This window comes from Leptonychotes weddellii, chromosome X (genome assembly GCF_054177405.1).
Source record: "Leptonychotes weddellii isolate Sample4059 chromosome X, ASM5417740v2, whole genome shotgun sequence".
Taxonomy (NCBI): domain Eukaryota; kingdom Metazoa; phylum Chordata; class Mammalia; order Carnivora; family Phocidae; genus Leptonychotes; species Leptonychotes weddellii.
This window is the reverse complement of record NC_138385.1, coordinates 63562403-63580247: the sequence shown is the minus strand read 5'-3', so window position 1 is coordinate 63580247 and position 17845 is coordinate 63562403. Positions and strand designations below refer to the sequence as shown.

General features: G+C 37.4%; 1 protein-coding gene across 9 annotated transcripts in view; it reads right to left on the bottom strand.

Moving 5' to 3' along the window:
- Nucleotides 1-17845, bottom strand: part of ARHGEF9 (Cdc42 guanine nucleotide exchange factor 9) — a 202578-nt gene that overhangs the window by 63859 nt on the left and 120874 nt on the right. For all 9 annotated transcript variants that reach the window (XM_081808797.1, XM_031033070.2, XM_031033077.2 and 6 more), the window contains one exon: nt 12976-13155. In XM_081808797.1, coding sequence (XP_081664923.1) covers nt 12976-13155 — 180 coding nt within the window. The remainder of the gene's footprint in view (nt 1-12975; nt 13156-17845) is intronic.

Here is a 17845-nt window from a genome sequence, read left to right as displayed (position 1 = left end):
TTGTTTCTTAAATTTCACATATGAGTGAAATCACATTGTATTTGTCTTTCTCTGACTTACTTTTGTTGACTCTTTCCTTAGCTGTGCAGAAGCTTTTTATTTTGAGATAGTCCCAATAGTTTATTTTTGCTGTGGTTTCCCTTGCCTCAGGAGACATACCTAGAAAAATGTTGCCACGGCAGATGTCGGGGACATTACTGCCTGTGCTCTCTTCTAGGATTTTTATGATTTCATGTCTTACATTTAGGTCTTTAATCCATGTTAAATTTATTTTTGTTTATGGTGTAAGAAAGTGGTCTAGTTTCATTCTTTTGCATGTAGTTGACCAGCTTTCCCAAAAGCATTTGTTGAAGAGACTATCTTTTTCCCACTGGATATTCTTTCCTGCTTTGTCAAAGGTTAACTGAACATATAAGTATGGGCTTATTCCTGGATTTTCTATTCTGTTCTATTGATCGATGTTTCTATTTTTGTGCTACTACCATAATGTTTTGATTACTATCACTTTGTAATTTAAAGTGAACTCTAGAATTGTGATAACTCCAGCTTTGCTTTCCTTTTTCAAAATTGCTATTTGAGGTCCTTTGTGGTTCCATATAAGTTTCAGGATTATTTGTTCTAGTTGTATGAAAAATGCTGTTGGTATTTTCATATGGATTGTATTAAATATGTAGATTGCTTTGGGTAGTAGAGACATTTTAACAATATTCATTCTTCCAACCCATGGGCATGGAATGTTTTTCCATTTCTTTGTATCATCTTCAATTTCTTTCATTGGTGTTTTATAGTTTTCAGAGTACAGGTCTTTCACCGCTTTAGTTAGGTTTATTCCTAGCTATCTTATTTTTGGTGCAATTATAAATCAGATTGTTTTCTTTATTTCTCTTTCTGCCTCTTCATTATTAGTGTATAGAAATGTAACAGATTTCTGCACATTGATTTTGCATCCTGCAACTTCACTGAATTCATTTATAAGTTCTAGCAGGCTTTTGGTGGAGTCTTTCAGGTTTACTATATAGAGTACCCTGTCATCTGCAAATAGTGAAAGTTTTACTTCTTCCTTACCTATTTGGAAGGCTTTTATTTCTTTTTGTTGTTTAACTGCTGTAGCTAGGACTTCCAGTAATACGTTGAATAAAAGTGGTGACTTCTTCCTTACCCATTTGGAAGTCTTTTATTTCTTTTTGTTGTTTAACTGCTGTAGCTAGGGCTTCCAGTAATACATTGAATAAAAGTGGTGAGAGAGGACATCCTTATTTTGTTCCTGACCTTAGGAAGAAAGCTTTCAGTTTCTTCCTAGTGAGTATGATGTTAACTGTGAGTTTTTCAAATATGGCTTTTATTATGTTGAAATATGTTCCTTCTAAACCTACTTTGCTGAAGGCTTTTATCATGATTGGATATTGTACTTTGTCAAATGCTTTTTCTGCATCTATTGAAATGACCACATGGTTTTTATCCTTTGTCTTATTGATGTGATATATCATGTTGATTGATTTGAGAATATAGAACCACCCTTGCATCCCAGGAATAAATCCCACTTGATCGTGGTAAATGATTTTTTAAAAAATATATTGTTGGATTTGGTTTGCTAATATTTTGTTGAGTATTTTTGCATGTATACTCATCAGGGATATTGGCCTGTAGTTCTGTCTCTCTCTCTCTCTGGTGCTTTTACCTTGTTTTGGTGTAAGGGTGATACTGCCCTCATAGAATGCATTTAGAAGTTTTCCTTATTCTTCCATTTTTTGGAATAGTTTAAGAGGAATACATATTAACTCTTCTTTAAATGTTTGGTAGAATTCTCCTGTGAAGCCATCTGGTCCTGGACTTTTGTTTGTTGGAAGTTTTTTTGATTACTGACTCAGTCTCCTTGCTGGTAATCAGTATGTTCAACTTTTTTACTTCTTCCTGTTTCAGTTTTTGTAGGTTATGTGTTCCTAGGGATTTATCCACTTGTTCTGTGTTCTCTAATTTGGTGGCATACAGTTTTTCATATTTTTTTTACAATTGTTTGTATTTCTGTGGTGTTGGTTGTTATTTTTCCTCTTTCAATTATGATTATAATTATTTGAGTCCTCTCTCTCTCTCTCTCTCCCTCTCTCTCTGATGAGTCTGGCTAAAGGTTTATCAATTTTGTTGATCTTTTCAAAGAACCAGCTCTGTTTCACTGATCTGTTCTATTGATTTTTTAATTAATGTATCATTTATTTCTACTCTCATCTTTGTTATTTCCTTCCTTCTCTTGGTTTTGGATTTTGTTTGTTGTTTCTTGTCTAGTGATAAAGGAAATGTTCAACTTTTAATGTTTGCGGACCCTGCTCCTGGGCTCCCATGGAAGCTATACTTTTATCAGAATCAGAACGACTTCAACAAACTTCAAAGTATGGGCTCTTTATCTTGCCTGAGTACACATTGTACATCTGTTTTGTAGCAAATAACCAAAAACTAAACATTTCAAACTAAAGAGTAAAAATCTCCCTAACTTCCATTCCCATAGGTCTGAAGCCTACAACCTTGCATATACTAAAAGCATAAGATAAAGTTTGTAATTTTCTGAAATGTCCTTCATCATGATGATTTGTGACCCTTGATGAAACAAAAAACATATATAACCCTGATTAAACATTCCTTTTCCAGAGCACTTTCTTCCATGTTAAGACCGTGTATCTTGGGTGGCTGTCCCCACTTGGGTTTGAATAAAACTCTCTTCCCTTTTTTTTTTAAAGAAATTCTAAAAGGTTTTTTTTCCTTCCAAGTTTTTATTTAAATTCCAGTCAGTTAACATACAGTGTAATATTCACTTCATGAATAGGATTTAGTGATTCTTCACTTACATACAACACCCAGTGCTCATCACAAGTGCCTCCTTAATACCATATAACCCATCCCGTCGCCCACCATTACTCCAGCAACCCTCAGTTTGTCCTCTATAGTTGAGTCAGTTTTACGGTTTGACTCTTTTCTTCCCTATGTTTATCTGTTTTGTTTCTTAAATTACACATGAATGAAATCATATGGTATTTGCCTTCCTCTGGTTTATTTCACATAGAATAATACTCTCTAGCTCCATCCATGTCATTGCAAATGAAAAGATTTCATTCTTTTTTATGGCTGAGTAATATTCCATTGTGTATATATATACACACACACACACACACACACACACATATGTATATATACTTCTTTATCCATTCATCACTCAATGAATATTTGGACTCTCCATAATTTGGCTAGCAGTAATAATGCTGCTATAAACATCAGGTGCATGTACCCATCTGAATTAGTATTAATGTAAACTGTGGGTAAATACTTAGTAGTGCAACTGCTGGATCCTGGGGTAGTTCTATTGTGAACTTTTTGAGGAACCTCCTTACTGTTTTCCAGAGTGGTTGCACCAATTTGCATTCCCACTGTCAGTGTAAGAAGGTTCCCCCTTTTTCCACACCCTTGCCAACATCTGTTGTTTCCTGTATTGTTTACTTTAGCTATTCTGGCAGGTGTGAGGTGATATCTCATTGTAGTTTTGATTTGTATACCCTGATGACAAATGATGATGAACATCTTTTCATGTATCTGCGAACCATCTGTATGTATTCTTTGGGGGAAAAAAAATGTCTATTCATGTCTTCTGCCCGTTTATAACTGGATTATTTGGTGTTGAGTTTGGTAAGTTCTTTATAGATTTTGGACACTAACCTTTATCAGATATGTCATTTACAAATACCTTCTCTCATTCTGAAGGTTGCCTTTTAATTTGGTTGATTGTTTCTTTCACTGTGCAGAAGCTTTTTTATCTTGATAAGGTCCCAAGAGTTCACTTTTGCTTTTGCTACCCTTGCCTCCAGAGATGTGTATAGTAACAAGTTGCTATGGGCAATGCCAAAGAGGTTTCTGCCTGTGCTCTCCTCTAGGATTTTGATGGTTTCCTGTCTCACAATGAGGTCTTTCATCAATTTTGAATTAACTGTTGTGTATGGTGTAAGAAAGTGGTCCAGTTTTATTCTTCTGCATGTTGCTGTCCAGTTTTTAACAACACCATTTGTTAAAGAGACTGTCTTTTTTCCATTGGATATTCTTTCCTGCTGTGTTGAAGACTAGATTGATCATACACTTGTGGGTCCATTTCTGTGTTTTCTATTCTGTTCAACTGATCTGTGTCTGTTTTTGTGCCATACTATACTGTTTTGATGATTACAGCTTTGTAATACAGCTTGAAGACCAGAGTCATGTTGCTTCCAGTTTTGCTTTTCTTTTCCAGTACTGCTTTGGCTATTCTGGGTCTTTTGTGGCTCCATACAAATTTTAGGATTGTTTGTTCTAGCTCCATGAAAAATGTTGGTGGTATTTTGATAGGGATTGCATTAAATGTATAGATTGCTTTGCGTAGTATAGACATTAACAGTGTTTTTCTTCCAATCCATTGAGCATGGGATGTCTTTCCATTTGCATTTCTGTGGTGTTGGTTGTTTCTTCTCTCTCATGTATGATTTTATTTATTTATTTAGGTCCTTCCCTTTTCTTTTTGATGCATCTGGTAGTGGTTTATCAATTTGACTAATTTTTTCAAAGAACCAGCTTCTGCTTTCATTGATCTGTTATATTTTTTTGTTGTTGTTTCTATATCATTTATTTCTGCTCTCATCTTTTTTGTTTCTTTTCTTCTGCTGGCTTTGTGCTTCCTTTGTTGTTTTTCTAGCTTCTTTAAGTGTAAGGTTAGGTTGCATATTTGAGATTTTACTTGCTTCATTCTTTTTTTTTTATTATTATGTTCAGTTAGCTACTGTATATCATTAGTTTTTGATTTGGTGTTCAATGATTCATTAGTTGCATATAACACCCAGTGCTCATCACAACACATGTCCTTCTTAATACCCATCACCGGCTACCCCCCTCCCCTCTGGAACCCTCAGTTTGTTTTCCCCAGTCCAGAGTCTCTCATGGTTCATCTCCCTCTCTGATTTCACCCCCTTCAGTTTTCCCTCCCTTCTCCTATGGTCCTCCATGCTATTCCTTATCTTCCACATATGAGTGACACCACATGATAATTGTCTTTCTCTAATTGACTTATTTGACTTAGCATAATACTCATAATACCCTCCAGTCCCATCCATGGCAATGCAAATGGTGGGTATTCATCTTTTCTGATGGCTGAGTAATATTCCATTGTATATATGTACCACATCTTCTTTATCCATTCATCTGTTGAAGGGCATCTTAACCCCTTCCACTCTTTGGCTATGGTGGATATTGCTGCTATGAACATTGGGGTGCACATGCCCCTTCTTTTCACTACATCTGTATTTTTGGGGTAAATACCTAGTAGTGTAATTGTTGGGTTGTAGGGTAGCTCTATTTTTAACATCTTGAGGAACCTCCATACTGTTTTTCAGAGTGGCTGTTCCAACAGTGTAAGAGGGCTCCCCTTCCTCCACAACCTCGCCAACACTTGTTGTTTCCTGTTTTGTTAATTTTGTCCATTCTAACTGGTGTAAGGTGGTATCTCATTGTGGTTTTGATTTGTATTTCCCTGATGGCTAGTGATGTTGAACATTTTTTCATGTGTCTGTTAGCCATTTGTATTTCTTCTTTGGTCTCCAAAGAAGACCAAAGAAGTGTCTGTTCATGTCTTCTGCCCATTTCTTGACTGGATTATTTGGTTTTGGGGTGTTGAGTTTGAGAAGTTCTTTATAGATCTTGGATACCAGCCCTTTAACTGATAGGTCATTTGCAAATATCTTCTCCTATTCCGTGGGTTGCCTCTTAGTTTTGTTGACTGTTTCCTTTGCTGGGCAGAAGCTTTTTAACTTGATGAAGTCCCAAAAGTTCAGTTTTGCTTTTGTTTCCCTTGCCTTTGGAGGTGTATCTTGAAAGAAGTTGCTGTGGCCAGTGTCGAAGAGGTTACTGCCTATGTTCTCCTCTAGGATTTTGATGGATTCCTGTCTCACATTGAGGTCTTTCATCCATTTTGAGTATCTTTGTGTACGGTGTAAGAGAATGGTCCAGTTTTTTTTTTAAGATTTCATTTATTTATTTATTTGACAGAGAAAGAGGGAACACAAGCACAGGGAGTGGGAGAGGGAGAAGCAGGCTTCCCATTGAGCAGGGAGCCTGATGCAGGGCTTGATTCCAGAACCCTGGGATCATGACCTGAGCTGAAGGCAGATGCTTAACGACTGAGTCACCCATGTGCCCCAAGAATGGTCCAGTTTCATTCTTCTGTATGTAGCTGTCCAATTTTCCCAGCACCACTTATTGAAGAGACTTTTTCTTGCTTCTTAAGGAAGGCCTGTATTGCTATATACTTCCCTTTTATGACCACTTTGGCTGCATCCCAGAGGTTTTGGAGTGTCCTGTTTCATTTTCATTTGTGTCCATGTATTTTTTTTTAAATTTCTTCTTAATTTCCTGGTTAACCCATTCATTCTTTAGTAAGATGTTCTTTAACCTCCATGTATTTCTGGTCTTTCCAGTTTTTTTCTTGTGGTTGACTTCAATTTTCATAGTGTTGTGGTCTGAAAAGATGCATCATATGATCTCAATCTTTCTGTATTTGTTGAGTCCTGATTTGTGAACCAGTGTGTGATCTATTCTGGTGAATGTCCAATGTGCACATGAAAAGAATGTGTATTCTGTTGTTTTAGGATGGAATGTTCTGAATATATCTGTTAAATTCATCTGTTCCACTGTGTCATTCAAAGTCACTGTTTTCTTGTTGATTTTCTGTGTGGATCACTGTAAGTGGGGTGTTAATATCCCGAACTACTATTGTATTACTATCAGTTAGTTCCTTTATGTTAATTATTAACTGCTTTATATATTTGGATGCTCCATGTTGGGTGCATATATATTTACAGTTCTTATATCTTCTTGTTGGATTGTCCCCTTTATTATTATATACTATCTTTCTTTTCCTCTTTTATAGACTTTATTTTGAATTCTGTTTTGTATGATTTAAGTATTGCTATCTGGCTTTCTTTTGACATCCACTTGCATAATAAATATTTCTCTATCCCTTCACTTTCAATGTGCAGGTGTATTTAGGTCTGAAATGAGTATTTTGTAGGCAGCATATAGTTGCATCTTTTTTTTTTAATCCACTCTGTCACCCATCTTTTGATTGAACATTTAGTCTGCTATATTCAAAGCAATTATTTATAGATATGTATTTATTGCCATTTTGTTATCTGCTTTGTAGTTGCTTTTGTAGTTTTTCTCTTATCTTTTATTCTCCTCTCTTCCATGGTTTCTGTTTTTCTTTAGTGATATACTTGGATTCCTTACTCTATTATTTGCATATCTTTTACTGTTTTTGATTTGTGGTTACCATTCAGTTTATATGTAACATCTGCTTATAGCTGTGTATATTAAACAGTGGGTCGCTTAATTTTGAACTCATTCTTTACTCCTCTGCCCTCCACATTCCAGATATTTGGTATCATATATCCTTTTATTTGTGTTTGTCTTGACTGATTTTTACAGCTATAATTAATTAATTTTTTGCTTTTGTTTTTCCTGTTTTTCATACTCTTACTAATGGTATTTGGTTTCCACTTACAGAATGCTCCTTAACATTTTTTGTAGGTCTGGCTTAGTGGTCATGAATTCTCTTAACTTTTGTTTGTCTGGGAAACTCTCTCTCTCCTTATATTCTGAATGATAGCCTTGCTGGATAAGGTATTCTTGGTGGCAGATTTTTTTTCTTTCAGCGCTTTGAATATTTAGACTACTTCCTTCTGGTATATAAAATTTCTGCTAAAAAATCCTCTGACAGGCTTATGGGTTTTTCTTTGTATGCAGCCTTCTTCTTTTTTCTTGCAACATTTAAAATTCTTTCTTTATTACTATTTTTTGCCAATTTAATGACTATGTGTCTTGGTGATGATGTCCTTGGGTTGAATTTGGAGGGGGGACTCTCTGTACCTCCTGATTCTGGATCTCTCTTTCCCTCCCCAGATTTGGGAATTTTCCAGCTATTACTTCCTCAAATATATTTTCTGACCCCCTGCCACTTCTCTTTCTTCTTCTGGGATCCCTTTAATGCAAATTTTATTACACTTGATGGAGTTACTGAATTCTCTAAAGCCTATTCTCATTATGCAGTGTTTGTCTCTCACCTTTTTAGGACAAACAACCAAATTTTTTAAAAAAGCAAAATAGTATATTAAAAGCATGATACACCATGATTAAGTGCGATTTATCCCAATCCATTTCACTACATTAAAATAATGAAATGAAAAATCATATGGTCATTTCAGTAGATACATGAGTATTTGAAAAAAACATATATATAATAAAAACCACCAGGAAACTAGGATTAGAGAGAAATGCCCCCAATATGATAAAGGCCAACCATGAAAAACCTAAAGCTAAAATCATTCTCAATGGTGAAATATTGAATGCTTGTCCCTAAGATCAAGTACAGAACAAAAGATGCCTGTTTTTACCATTTCACCAGTGCAATAACATAAGAAAAGGAAAGAGAAGGCATATAGATTGGATATGAGGAAATAAAAACTAATGTAGCATTGCGTGTCAACTATTTGTAAAAAATTTTTTTAAAAAAACAAAAATAAAATGAAGAAATAAACTGTCTTTGTTCAGAAATGAAACGATATAATTGTAAGTGTATAAAATCCTAAGGAATCGATATAAAATATTATAACCAATTATTAAATTCAGTATTATGTCAGGATTCAATATCAATACACAAAAATCAGTTGTATTTATCTTGTGTTTATCAATTGTATTTATCTATCATAGCAACAAACTATAGGAAATTGAAATAAAAATACTCTTACAGTAGCAGCAAAAAAAAAAAAAACACAAAAAACACCTAGAAATCAATTTTTAAAAATAAGGTCAAGATTTATACCATGAAAACTAGCAACAATGCTAGAAGAAATTATAGAAACATAGATAGATAGATATTTGTTCATAGAGCTGAAAGTCTACAAATTTTCCCAAAATTGATATACAGATTTAATTCTATCCTAATCAAAATGCTTGCAGTGTTTTTTTGCTTGTTTGTTTTTTGGTAGAACTTTAGCAAGCTGATTTTCCCCCAGTTTTACTGAGAAAAAATGGACATACATCACTGTATAAATTTAAGGTGTACAGCATGATAGTTTGAATATATATGTTGTGAAATGATTATATAATAGGATAACATCCATCATCTCATATATCCATCTCTCGTTACAATAAAGAGAAGAGAAAGGGGCGACTGGGTGGCTCAGTCGGTTAAGAGTCCGACTCTTGATGTAGCTCAGGTCTTGATCTCAGGCTCATGTGTTCAAGCCCCACATCAGGCTCCACGATGTGGAGCCTACTTAAAAAAAAAAAAAAAAAAGAAGAGAAAAAATTACTCCTTGTAATGAGATAAATTTCTATAGGATACAAATCACCTGTAATAGCCAAAATTGCTTTGAAGAAGAATTAATTTGGAGCACTTATACCACCTGCTTTCAAGACTGGCTATGAAGCTACATTAAGCAAGATGGTGTGAGAATATTTTTAACCTATGAATGGTGATAGATCTTAGCTAGACTTATTGTGATCATTTTGTGATCATTTTGCAATATATAAAAATATCAAATTATTATGTCATACACCTAAAACTAATACATTATACGTCAATTATATCTCAATTAAAAATAGCAATAAGAAATAACAGTATGGTATTTGTATATGAATACTCACATAGGTCACTGGAATATAATAATTTCCCTAGAAATAAACCCCCACATATATGATTGCTTTTTGACCAATGTGTCCAAGTAATTTAATGTAGGAGTTAAGATTTTCAATAAGCCATGCTGGAACAAAACTAGATATCCATTTGGAAACAAATTAACTGTGACCCTTATTTTGCACTGTATATAAAAATAACCTGAAAAAAGATCATAGACCTATATGTAATAAACAAAACTACACAACTTCTAATAAGAAAACAGGAGAAAATCTTTGTGACCTTGGGTTAGGCAAAGTTTTCCTAAATAAGACTCAAAAAACATGAATCATTAAAGAAAACAGTGATACACTGAATTTCAACAAAATTAAAATTTTATGCTTTTCAAAGATACTGTTAAGAAAATGAAAGGCTAAGCCACAAACTCGGAGAAAATCTTTCTGATTCACATATCTGACCAACAACTTATGAACAATAAATTAAAAATCTCTCAAAACCGAACAATAAGAAAACAACCTACTTAGAAGTGTGGAAAAGACATGAACAGACCTTTCACCAAAGATTTTATACAGATAGCAAATAAGTACATGAAAAAACGCTTAACATCATTAGCCATTAGGGAAATGCAAATTAAAATCACAAGGAAATGCTACTACATATCTATTAGAATGGTTAAAAAACAAACAAACAAAAATAAACACATAACATGAAACCTAGTAATCCCTCAGATGGAAGCAACCTAGTAAACAACCCAGATATCCTGAAATGCACTAGTGTATGAATGGGTGGTATATTCATACAATGGAATATTACTAATAAAAAAGAACCAACTACTGATACATAGAACAACAGGATGACATCAAAGACATTCTGTTAAGTAAAAGAAGCTAAACACAAAGACTACCCCTGTATGATTCCATTTATATGACACTGTAGAAAAAGTAAAATTATGGTGACAGAAAGCAGATCACAGTTTAGCAAGGGCCAGGAGTGGGAACAGGGATTGGCTACCAAGGGAGAATAAGAAAACTTAATGAAGTGGTAGAAATGTTCTATATCTTGATTATATGGTAGTTATACAACTATATACATTTGTTAAAATTCATCAAATTATACACTAAAAATTGGTGAATCTTAGTGTATGTAAATTACGTCTAAACAAAGCTGATAAAAATGACATTATAGAACTGAATAATAAAAGCATAAACAATCCAATATTTTTTAAAAAGGCAAACTAACATGTAAAATAAATGATAATATACCATGATTAGGTAGGCTTTATTCCAGCAATACAATGTTCATTTAACATATAAAAATTACTCAATCCAAATTCACCACTTTAATAGATTAAAGGGTAAAATCATGTGATCATTTCAATAGATCAGTGGTAATTTTTGTCCCCCAGGGGACACTTGACAATGTCTGGAGACATTTTTGGTTGTCACAACTCAGTGGTGTTGGGGTACTACTGGCATTCAGTGGGTAGAGAACAGGAATGCTGTTAAACACACTACAATGCACAGGGCAGGCTCCAACAAAGAACCACTATTCTATATTCTACTTTCCCAATCAAAACTGTGTTTATGATATCTATACATATTGCTATAAGTTACATACATCTAGTCTGTTGTTTGTTACTATAACTACATACAATAGTCTATTGCTCCTTGCAACACAATACCCCACAGTAAGCATCTTCTATATGTTTGTTATTCATCCCCTGGTGGTAAATACCTAAGTTGCTTCTAATTGCACTCCACCACACACAACACCACCATGCAATTAACAGCCTTGCAAATGCTCCCTCATGAACCTCTGTAAGAATTTCCCTGGGATAAATATGGAAACACTATGTCATATACATGTTGTCATACACTATGTCAACACTATGTCATACCCATGTAAATACTGCCCAGGTGCTTTCTGAAATGGCTGAACCATTTTAAATACTGTGCAGAAAAAGTTAACTTATCAGGCCTGAGACTGCTATTCTTAGAAAGACCTGCTTGGAAGGTTGGTTTTTGGCTGGTATCTTGGAACATGGATCTCCAGAGGGTTCTCATCATTCCCTGACATGAGCGGCTCACTGTGCCTACACAGTTTGTATACACAATGTAGCTTATGCTGAATACCTGCTTCCCATCTGGGAGTCTGGAACTTTGGTACATTCTAGGCAGAGCATGCCTACATGACCAGTCCCCCATAAAAATCTTGGGTACTGATTCCCTAATGAGTTTCTCTGGTAGAAAACATTTCACATGTGTTGTCACAACTTATTGCAAGGGGAATTGAGAATGTATCCTATGTGACTCCACTGGCAGAGGTGTCTTGGAAGCTTGTCCCTAGTTTCCTCCAGACTTTGTGCCATGTGCCTTTTCCTTCTGCCGATTTTGCTTTGAATCCTTTAGCTATAACAAATCATAACCACAAGTATGACTATATGCTGATTCGTGTGAATCCTTCTAGGAAATCACTGAATATAAGAGTAGTATTAGGGATAGTCCCCAAACAAACATATGGGGAATTTGCAAAAAGATTTACTTCTAGTTGCACACTTTTCTGTGTCATTTGAATTTTGTATCATGTGCACATATTACGTCTTTAAAAATAAATACTTTATACAAAGGAGAAGAATTGGCAGAAAAACTAAGTCACCTGTGAATGAATCAAAAAAAAAAAAATTAGAGAACCACAAAAGTGTACAATGAAACCTTCTTATATTCCAGATGAGGAAGCCCAAAGAAGGTAAGGGACTTACCCAAAGTTACCTAGACAGTCATTACAGACACAGGACTCAAATCCTTGCTTTCCTGTTTCCTAGTGCTCATTCCTCTAAGTCACATGGCCCCTTTTCCTATATTTGTCACTTCTTCTACCTTGTTGCTCTCCTCTATATGTCTTGAAGGGGCCTACTTTCATGCTGACTACATTTCTCAGATTCCTGGATTTTCCATGCAGTGAATATGTGCAGAGTTTCTTCCAAAACAGTTAGTCCCATAGAAACTGAACCCAACAGGTACAGAAAAAAGAAAATGAAGAAAATCCTACTGGTAGCTTTCTTGAAGGAGCGAAAAAAGGGAAGGGAATGGTAAAGAAAAAGTCCTAGGCCAAATCACAGTATCCTTCCTAAATCCTCATACCCTGGCAAGGGGGTTACATCAGGGTTATAGGAATCTATACCCCACCACAGGACAAGGAAGCTGAGCAGGACCAGACAGTTCAGACACTCCTTCCATTTCTTCCTATCCCCTCTCAAAACCCTTACAAAGGAGGAAGATGCTTACGTGCTCCAGGAAGCAGGGTCCTATCTCACTGAGGTGGGGGTCATCATTGTTGTACTGTTTCTCCAGGTCTCTCACGAAGCCCATCTGAAACCTGTAGATGTCTTCAATGTTCCCAAAGATTATCTTCAGTTGCTCATCACTGAACATGTCCCTTCTCTTCCGGCATTGCTTCAGGTAGCCCTGCACACAAAGGAAAGGTCCAGGATGAGGATGTTCCTGACTCCATCAGGGCTTTACCATTTATTAAGCACTAAGAAGGTTCATTCCTACTTTATGAAATAGACAGGCAATAATCATTTCTATTTTTCATATGAGGAAATTGAGTTTGAAAGAAGGAAGTCACTCTACCAGTGAGTTATTAGGAAAGCTGGATCACAAGCAAAGTTCTTCAGAGTACAGAATCCAGAGTATAGAACTTTCCCCTCCATTCTCTATGACAAGGATCCCAAAAGTCATAGGGCCTTTTCTCAGAAGCTGATTAAGCACATTTTTACTCATTTTAGTAGTCATTGATTTAGCTAGATCCATTAACATCTCAAAAGTCCCCATTTCTTATAGGACCCATCCAAAATGTATTAATAACATTGACAACAATTTGGAAACAGAGGCCAAGTCAGGAAAACTTTGAATTAACAAAGCAAAACCATTCCTTAAAGAGAATGTCTTAACCAACTAAGATAGCTGACTAGCAGATATCATTTGGATGAGCTTGGACAACAAGTCCACAAGTGCCCAAGCATGGTGTTTTTAAAAGAGTAAGTGCTCAAGATACATTCATGAATAAACAGACGAATTAATACAGCTAGCCACTGATGAAAGGGTAGATTCAATGAAAGAGATTCTTGATCTGATAAGAGAGTACTAAGATAATACAACCAGACTCAGGGCACACTGTAAGTCAGGGTAAAAAAGAAATAAAAAAGAAAAAAAAACACCATCTTCCATTCTGAACCAATTGGTGTAAACTTTTTTTTTTTATTTATTCATTCGAGATAGAGAGATACAGAGAGAGAGAGAGAATATGAGCAGGGGGAGAAGCAGAGGGAAGGGGAGAAGCAGGCCCCCCACTTAGCAGGGAGCCCGATGTGGGGCTCGATCCCAGGACCCTGGGATCATGACCTGAGCCGAAGGCAGACACTTAACCATCTGAGCCACCCAGGTGCCCCTGGTGTAAACTTTTAATGGCCACTGTGCTCATTAGAAATCATTAGCACATGAAAATGTTCTTGGTGAGACTAAATTATCACTTACTTTCATCTAAAAGCTAAATGTGATTTTTGTAACACTTTAAGTGTTGAGGCCCTAATGAGGAACATTGTACTGACTGACTAACAACTGTTTACACCTCCACTTTGTCTCCTCTTAACACAGCTTCCAATGTAATCATCCATCTCGGCATACCCCAGGAAAATCCTCATTCCTGGCTTCAATGCCCTTTACAAAATCTCACTTCTGTGATCACTTCTCACCCTCCAATTCAGCCATTAAATACTAAGTGTCTTTCAACAATTTGCAAATTAATAGTCTGTGCCTGTGTTGACATATATATAACTAATGGCTACTGTTCTCTTTGGCTGACATGCTCAAGATGTCCTGTATTCATTCATATTCAATTTCTGACCAGGAAAAAGATGCCCTCTATTTCCAGAATACCCTAGGTGCTACTTCTTTTACTGAAGTAGCTCCCAAAATTCTGCCTCCCTAGAAAGCATTCCTTGACTAAGGGATAGAAGAATAAACTACCTGCCAGAATGTAACTCCCAGGGTTTGCTTGCTTCTGTCTCCCTCCTCCATCTCTCTTTCTCTCTCTTAACCTATCACCTTTGGAAGTGTATTAGCTATAGTGGAGAAAGGAAAGCAGTGAGCATATCATCCGGCAGGAACTTTTCCATCTCGACATTAGGGGAAGGGGCAGAGATTTCCTCACCCCACTCCCAATGTTCCTCCCTAAGATAGGCCTGTGAGCACAGCTGGAAAAAAATGGTAATGTCAAATCAGCGTGTCATTTCTGCTTAAGTAGTAGGTACTGGTAAGTAACCACACTGGAAGACATAAGAAACCAGCCTGGATAGCTCATTCAACCCCTGAAAAGCCAGTTCAGAAAATACTTAATAGCTTTGTTCACTGCTCCTATTTGAAAGGTCTCAGGAAAATAACAAATTAGCAACACATCCCCAAAGTATAGCAGGGATGCTAGAGCTCAACACCACTATAGAATATAACAGAAATGAAAAAAAAGGAAAAAAGTGAGTTCTGGTAAAGAAAGAACTGGTAGAGATGTCAGTGTAGCTTCTTAATTCCCTAAATATGCTATTTATTGCCATTATCAGGAACATCATTTTCTGTCTGTTAGATTATATGTGTTGTAGCAATGGAATATTACCTATATACGAGCAGAAATGTAACTGCCCATAGGATGGAGGGACTCTAGAGTGTTGTGTCAACTATTTTTCTTAAAAGCTAATGCTAGCTATAAATATATTTTGGTGCATTTAGCTTGATGGAATATCATACAGCTATTAAATATGATGATTAGAAAGACTGTCTAAGTCTCTTCAACAAATGGTGTTGGGAAAATTGGACAACCACATGCAGCCGCTCCCAGTTTGCACGCACGCGACTCTGCCACTCGGTGTTTCCACCCCTGGGGTTGCAGTTCACTGGCGCAACCCCGGCGCTCCGGGTTTCCGTTTCGGAGGCTGCAGTTTGCGTGCGCATGACCGTCGCTCTGGGTTTCTGTCCGCGGGGCTGTGGTTCACGTGCGCGTAGTATAAGTATTCTTATACTATACATAAAAATAAACTCAAAATGGATGAAAGACCTAAATGTGAGACAGGAATCCATCAAAATCCTAGAGGAGAACAGAGGCAGCAACTTCTTTAACCTTGGCTGCAACAAACTTTTGTTAGACATGTCTTCAAAGGAAAGGGAAACAAAAGCAAAAATGAATTATTGGGACTTGATCAAGATAAAAACCTTCTGTACAGCAAAGGAAATGGTCAATAAAACTAAAAAGCAACCTAAGAGATGGGAGAAGATATTTGCAAATATCTTATCAGATAAAGGGCTAGTATCCAAAATCTATAAAGAACTTATCAAACTTGACACACACAAAAAACCCCCAAAAATCCAGTCAAGAAATGGGCAGAAGACACGAATAGTGAGGTCTCCAAAAAAGACATCTAAATGGCCAACAGACACATGAAAAAATAAAAATCAAAACCACAATGAGATACCACATCACAGCAGTCAGAATGCTTAAAATTAACAACTCAAGAAACAACAGATGTTGGTGAGGATGCAGAGAAAGGGGAACCCTCTTACACTGCTGGTGGGAATGCAAGCTGGTACAGCCACTCCAGAAAACAGTATGGAGGTTCTTCAAAAAGTTGAAAATAGAGCTACCCTATGACCCAGCAATTGAACTACTAGGTATTTATCCAAAGGATATGAACATAGTGATTCCAAGGGGCACATGAACCCCAATGTTCATAGCAACAATGTTCACAAGAGCCAAAATATGGAAAGAACTCAGATGTCCATAGACAGATGAATGGCAAAGAAGATGTGGTAGATATATACAATGGAATATTACTCAGCCATCAAAAAGAATGAAATCCTGCCCTTTGCAATGCTGTGGATGGAACTAGATGGTATTATGCTAAGTGAAATAAGTCAAGAGAAAGACAAATACCATATGATTTTACTCATATGTGGAATTTAAGAAATATAACAGGTGAACATAGGAGAAGGGAAGGAAAAATAAGATGAAAAAAGAGGAGGGCGCCTGGGTGGCTCAGTTGGTTGGGTGACTGCCTTCGGCTCAGGTCATCATCCTGGAGTCCTGGGATCGAGTCCCGCATCGGGCTCCCTGCTGTCAGCAGGGAGTCTGCTTCTCCCTCTGACCCTCCCCCCTCATGCTCTCTCTCTATCTCATTCTCTCTCTCAAATAAAATCTTTAAAAAAAAAAAAAAAAAAAGAGGAGATAGAGGAGGACGGAAAGATGGCGGAGGAATAGGGGACCCTATTTCAACTGGTCCCTAGAATTGAGCTGGATATCTACCAGACAACTCTGAGCACCCACAAAACCAGCCTGAGATGTAAGAAGATCTGGATCTCTACAAACAGAATATCGCAGGCAGTTGGTTTTGAGGTACGAAGTGGAGAGCCGTGATTCTGCGGGCAGATATCGGAGGATAAACAGCAGCGGGAGGGTGCCTGGATGTGGGGATCCTACACCGCCGGTGAGTGACAGCCTCGAGCGCTGCGGACGGGGCACAGACTCGCAGACCTGTAGCGTCGGGAAAGGACTTTAGGGCAGCCCCCAGGGTGGAAAACCAGACCAGCGGGGTTGCACGCACGTGAACCACAGCCCCGCGGACAGAAACCCAGAGCGACGGTCATGCGCACGCAAACTGCAGCCTCCGAAACGGAAACCCAGAGCGCCAGGGTTGCGCCAGTGAACTGCAACCCCAGGGGTGGAAACACCGAGTGGCAGAGTCGCGTGCGCGCAAACTGGGAGCGGCTGGTGGTTTTAGAAGCACAAAGGGCAGAGACGTGCCCCCACCTGGAGGCAGGACTGGGAGCGCTGCTGAGGGGTGCACAACCCAGGATGCTGCACTTTATAGCAGCATGGACAGAAACGGAGACAGTGTGGCCTGGAGAGCTCACTGAAGAGCAGACTGCGGTCTCTCTGCTCTGAGGCAGAGGGTTGGAAACGGTCTCTTCTGCTCTGACTCATGGAAGAGATGCAGAAAGCCGCCAGGGAAAGGCTCCAGAGAACAAAAGCCCCAAAGACTGATTCCCACTGAGCCCATCCCCCACCACAGAGGCACAGGGCAACTCCGCCCAAACAGGGTTGCCTGAGTAA